General features: G+C 39.6%; 1 protein-coding gene across 1 annotated transcript in view; it reads right to left on the bottom strand.

Moving 5' to 3' along the window:
* Positions 1-6000, bottom strand: part of BICC1 (BicC family RNA binding protein 1) — a 366487-nt gene that overhangs the window by 12875 nt on the left and 347612 nt on the right. Inside the window, exon 18 of the mRNA XM_006895579.1 lies at positions 3854-4010. Coding sequence (XP_006895641.1) covers positions 3854-4010 — 157 coding nt within the window. The remainder of the gene's footprint in view (positions 1-3853; positions 4011-6000) is intronic.

Below are 6000 nucleotides of genomic sequence, written 5' to 3'. Positions count from 1 at the left end.
TATGTTATTTCATGAAATTCTTCTGTGTCTGCCAATTCCTTTTGATATAGTGACTCAGTATTTTTTCCCATCTTCTTTTAATACTTCCTGGATCATTTAATATTCTGCCTAAAGCATCCTTGATTATAGCAACTCGAGGCTTGAATTTGATATTAGTGATAGTGTTTGATAATTTTCGCACTCTATTTGGTCACCTTTTTTGGGGGATGGGAATAAATATGATCTCTTCCAGTCAGTTGGCCAAGTGGTTGTCCTCCAGATTTCTTGGCACAACTTGATGAGCACATGCAGGGCATCATCTGTTTGCTGAAATATGTCAATTGGTATTCCATCAATTCCTGGGGCTTTATATTTTTGGCAAGTCCTTCAGAGCAGGCTGCACTTGCTTTTTCATCACCATTGCCTCTTGATCATATGTTGTTTCTTGAAATTCTTTTGTGTCGAGCAATTCTTTTTGGTACAATGACTCTGTATACTCCTTCCATCTTCTTTTAATGCTTCCTGAATCGTTCAATATTCTGCCCATAGCATCCTTAAGTATTGCAACTTGTGGCTTGAATTTATTCTTCAGTTCTATCAGCTTAAGAAATGCTAAGCGAGTTCGGCTCTTTTGATTTTCTGACTCCAGCTCCTTGCACATTTCATTATAATATTTTGCTTTGTCTTCCCAAGCGGCCCTTTAAAATCTTCTCTTCAGCTTCTTAACTCCTTGATTTCTTCCCTCTGCTTTGGCTTTTTGGTGCTCTAGTGCAATATTCAGAGTTTCTTCTGACATCCATTTTGGTCTTTTCTTCTTTTCCCTTCTTTTTAATGACTTTTTGCATTCTTCATGAACAATGTTCTTGATATCTTCCCACATCTTATCTGGTCTTCATTAGGCCTTCAATAGGCCTCAGACCTATTCCTGATTTGGTTTTTAAATTCATGGGAGAGAGACTTTAGGCCAAATATTTATTCCTGTGGATATGATTTAATCTTCTTTAGTTTTAATTTGAACTTGCATTAAAGCAGTTGATGGTCTGTTCCACAATCAGCACCTGGTCTAGTTTTCACTGCTGATATTGAACTTCTTCAATGGTTCCTTCCACAGATGTAATCAATCTGATTGCTGTGCATCCCATCAGGTAAAATCCATGTGCATAACCTGAGTTTATGTTTCTTATAAAAGGTATTTGCTACGCACATCATCGATTGTGCAGAATTCCATCATTCTGGCCCCCGCCTCATTTCAGTTACCAAATTGATATTTTCCAACTACTGATTCTTCTTCCTGGTTCCCAACTTTTGCATTCCAGTCATCCATCATTGTAATTAATGCATCTTGGTTACATGTTCAATTTCTGACTGCAACAGTTGATAGAAATCATCTATTTCCTCCTCTTTGGCTCTGGTTGTAAGTGTATAAATTTGAATGATAGCAGTATTAATAGGTCTTCCTTAGAAATATTAAATTCAATGTCTGACTTTAGTTATTGGTGAGCATATTTGAATAACAGTTTTATTAACAGGTCTTATATGTGTATGAATAGTGTCCTATCACTCACAGCATTGTAGTTCTGGAAAAATCTTGAAATGTTCTTGTGATGGTAAGTGTGACACCATTTCTTTTCGATTTGTCATTTATGGAAAAGGAGACCAAACTGTTAAAGAATTCAAAATAGTCAACACCAGTCCATATCAAAACCAGTAAGTCTTAACTTACTAATACCTAGCATGTCAATATTTTTTGTGCTCCATTTTTTTACAACTTCATACACTTGTTTCTCTTCATTTTAAGTCCTATATCATCCATAAATGAAGGTCCTACATGAGGGAGAGTTTTACCCCATCTATAACGCTGAGGTAGGCTGTACTTTGAGAAGGCAGTTAGCTATTCCCGACTTGTACTGCTGGGGGCACAGTCCATAGGAAGTTGTGCTACTTACTCAAAGGTCATGCCTTTCAGTTCAAATCCAACGGCTCCTCAAGAGAAAGATGGACAATATCTCCTGTGTGATTTACTGTCTCCTGAAAATCTCCTGGAGGCTCAGCTATGAGTTGGTTCCATCATGATGACAATAAGAGTTATTTTAGAAGTGGATGGCTAATTCTGCTTCTCAGGCTGGCTTTGTCAGAAAGTTCCATTGAAACCAGTCCACCACGAGTGGCCTTGCTGCTATTTGAAATACCAGTGGCACAGCTTCCAACATCACAGTAGGGCATACTGACAAAAGTATTGCATTGGGGAAATCTGCTTCAAAAGTCCTATTTAAAGGACTACAGAGCAAAGATGGCACTTTGAGGACTAAGATGTTACCTGAATCAATCAACAACTAGGACTGAAGAAGGACTGACACCTTGGAATCATGGTGTTGGTGTAAAATACTGACAATACCAATAATTGGCAAGAAAATTAACAAATGTGTCTTAGAAAACCTGCTTCCAGAATAATTCTTAGAAGCAAAGAAGGTGAGTCTTTATTTTTATTACTTTTGGTATGAGTCGTCTACGACTTGACGGCACCTAACAACAATAACAATGACGACATAGAGAGAGAGAGAGCTATGTTGGCCTAGTGGACAGAAAGTTACGCTACCAAGCCGAAGGTGGGTGATTTTAATCTGCGGCCCTCAGGTCGGGTTCAAATTGTTTTCCTGTCAAACATTCTTCTAGGTGGTATAGCACTGGTCTATGCATTGCTGTACAGAGGTAATTCGTGGCTGCTATGATGCTGAACACGGTGACAATGATGTGTCACCATATGGCAATGGTTACCCATGGTGGACGGTGTTGGCTGGAGCTTCCAGACTAAAACAAGCCTGGAAGCAGGAGCGGCATCCACTTCTGAAATGGCTTGCCTCTGGAAACTATGTACGAACAGTGCTCAGGCCTTTCGTTCATAGGGTTGCTATGAGTCGTCTACAACTCGACGGCACCTAACAACAACAACATTATTAAAAGGGGTCCGTCCTGGAAGGACATAATTTTTTTGTTTTTTTAAATAGAGGATCAGAAAAAGAGGGTTCTCAACTTCAACAAGTTGGACTGACACAGTAGCTACAAACACAGGCTCATATACAGTAATGCCTGGAGAGTGGCGCAGGACCAGGCAGTATTTTGTTCTGTTGTACAGAGTTATGAGTTGAAACTGACTTAACAGCACCTAACAGCAACTCTAACTACACAGGATGAAGATCATTTCTACTTGGAGATCTGTGCCTTCCAGTAACCTTTCTCTCAGTTCTTACTTTCAGTGCTCAAGGATCCTCCAGCTCCTAATATGCAACCTCTAGGGTAGTAGAGATGATATTATACCTGGGGAGGACAGAGCTGATCATATTTTCTTATTTAGAAGTAACTGACACATGATTATAGTCTTTTCAATTCTGAGATTCTTGAAAACATATCAAGTCTGACTGGTGGTAATGACTGTCCTGTGTTTCTATTATGTTCAGTTTGATTGTCTCTCAAGTATTCTTTAAATATTCTAAGCTCCCTGTTTCAAGACTCCAAACTAAACTAATTTACTCACATTGACTTTCACCATATCTTCCCCAAACCAGATCTTCCTTACTTTACATTAAACTTTTTACCCATTTATGTCCATGTAGTTACATTTTGTCAGTTAAAACAACATAAAACCCTGCTCTTCCCCTTCAGTAACTACTTGTTGGACAGTCGTCTTCTCTTGCACAAGATGCGAATCTGATCACAGCTCTTTTATGTTCTCATCCACTCCATGACACTGGATATGCCTGCATTAAACTACACTTCACATTTGAAAGCATGGAGGCCAGAGTCACAGCATCACAAACCAAACAAACAAATTCTAGGCTGACTATACATATAATTACGAATAACAGTCAAAGCTCACCTGATTTGTTCTGTTTACGCTTGGGACTGCCAATAGAAGTTGCAAATTCACTATGACTTGCAGGTCCTAATCCATTTCGGTCTCTCCAGTTATCAGATTCACTTCCACTTCCCAAGTGTTGACGACTGTTGGACCCAGAAAGGGACATCGATGAACCCTGTAAGCAAAGCCAGTTCAGGTGAGGTTTAATAAAGTATGTTTATTGCAGTGACAAGAGAAAAGAATCCACATTAGCTCTCCGCCATTTACTTCTGTTGCCAGCCTCTGTAGCTACCCAGGAATGAAACCATGATTCTCAGGAAGAGACGGGGGTACCTTTATCCCCCAGCACCAAGTACATTGTGTTGTAGGCACTGATAAGCCTTTTCCCCTCCATCACAGGGAACTCATTACAAGGATACCCAGCAGCGTTCTAACAGCTGCTGGCATAAAGGGCCCCTTTATAAGGTTGAGGAGAACAGATGCTGAGATTCCTCCCCATGTTTTGTCTACACAGAGTAAAGCGTCCATCTGATTTTTCTGTCTTGTGTTATGCAAGAAGGAGCAATGTAAAAAGCGTGCTGGACTAAATTATTTTCATTGAGCTCCCAAGGCTCATAGGATAGGAAGTATTTTCCTTGTGTTATGCTTACCCAAATAACAAAAAAAGGAAAATAATTCTTTACATATTATACAAAATTAATTCCAAATTAAGCTTCAAAAAATTATCCACAAATGAAAATAATTTAACAAGGCTCCAATTTTGTACTGAACTTCAGATAAGGCAGAATATCAAAGTGAAGACTGTCCGATGGTTCAAATATTATGTTCTACAATTCACCTATATGTCTTGTTCTTGCTGTCTACTGTCAAGTACGCCCTCTCCTCAAGGAGACACCACGGATAAACACTGTCTGGCCCAGCACCACCCAGCGCTCGCTGTGGATGAACTACTGTAATCTGTAATCTTGTAGGAGTGTCACCCAGTTTACTATGACTTGCTTTAAATACCTATTTCCCAGGTCTGCTGTTAACCTTACTACACCTTTTGTATGCTCCTTCCCTCACTAAATCTCAGATTATTCCAGAGTTCTATCCTGGCATCCCTTTTCTTCTCTCTCTGAACACTCTCACTAAGTAATTCCAACCTCTTTCAAAGCTTAATGGTGACTAGTGGCTCTGAAATGTCTACCTACAGATTTAATCTCTTTGCTAAAACTGGCATTCACAGCTCTGCCATTCCAACACACCTATTCTACTTTCTAAAGAGTATTTTAAACTAAGCTTGTCTGAAATGGAATTGTCGGTCACATATTCTCATTAGTTACCTGCAAACCTTCTCCTCTCCAGAATTCTTATCACTTTTGAAGCAACTCACAACATAAATCTAGCTCCTGTCTCTCACCTTCTCTCAATGCACCCTCTTGGGTTAAATCATTAGGAAGAACAGTATATAGACATTTGGTGACAAGAGTTCAAGTTCTTCCTCTACCACTTGATGTTTATGCCACTTGGAGCATGTCACCCATTTTGGGCTCCTCTCTCCTCACTGGGAGTATGTTAGGATCGGAAAAACTCAGAGATAATAATGTACCTTAAAGCTCACAAATATCTTAAAAATATTGTATGTGAGAATTATTCCTGTTGCTGTGTGTCAGAACTGGCTCCTAAGTTGAGCCTCCAGTGGGTTTTCACATGGCAGATTGCACAGCAGCCTCCCACAGAGCAGCTGGTATTCAAACCACGTGCCTTTGGGTTGGCAGCATAAGCCCTTACCACTGAACCACCAGAGCTCCCTTACTAGTATGGTTTCGATTCATAATAATGGTCTTAGGTAAGATTGGTTGTAAAAAAAAATTATCTAGCTTGGAAAGGCAAATATACTTTGATTCATGAGGTCCACACACATCAGCTCACCCTTCAACAAGCCCTTTCAAGAAGGACTACGTTCAAGGTGAAGTTCTCCAGTTTGGTGCAGAGTCAGGTCTGGCCCATGGATCCCCCTGACACATCAGCACAGAAGTGTGTTTCCCATAGTGCCCAATGGATGACTGTTCAGAAATACATTATGGGAAAGATCCAGTGTGAAAAACAATGTATACAAACTTTCTGGGTAACCCAGTATAAAATAAAAATTTTATTAAAAAAAAAAAAAGACGCACATTACA

The sequence above is a fragment of the Elephantulus edwardii genome, unplaced genomic scaffold (assembly GCF_000299155.1).
Source record: "Elephantulus edwardii isolate Elephantulus edwardi_28Jun2011 unplaced genomic scaffold, EleEdw1.0 scaffold00170, whole genome shotgun sequence".
Classification (NCBI taxonomy): Eukaryota; Metazoa; Chordata; class Mammalia; order Macroscelidea; family Macroscelididae; genus Elephantulus; species Elephantulus edwardii.
Note: the sequence above shows the minus strand (reverse complement) of the source record. Positions and strands in the feature narration are given on the sequence as shown.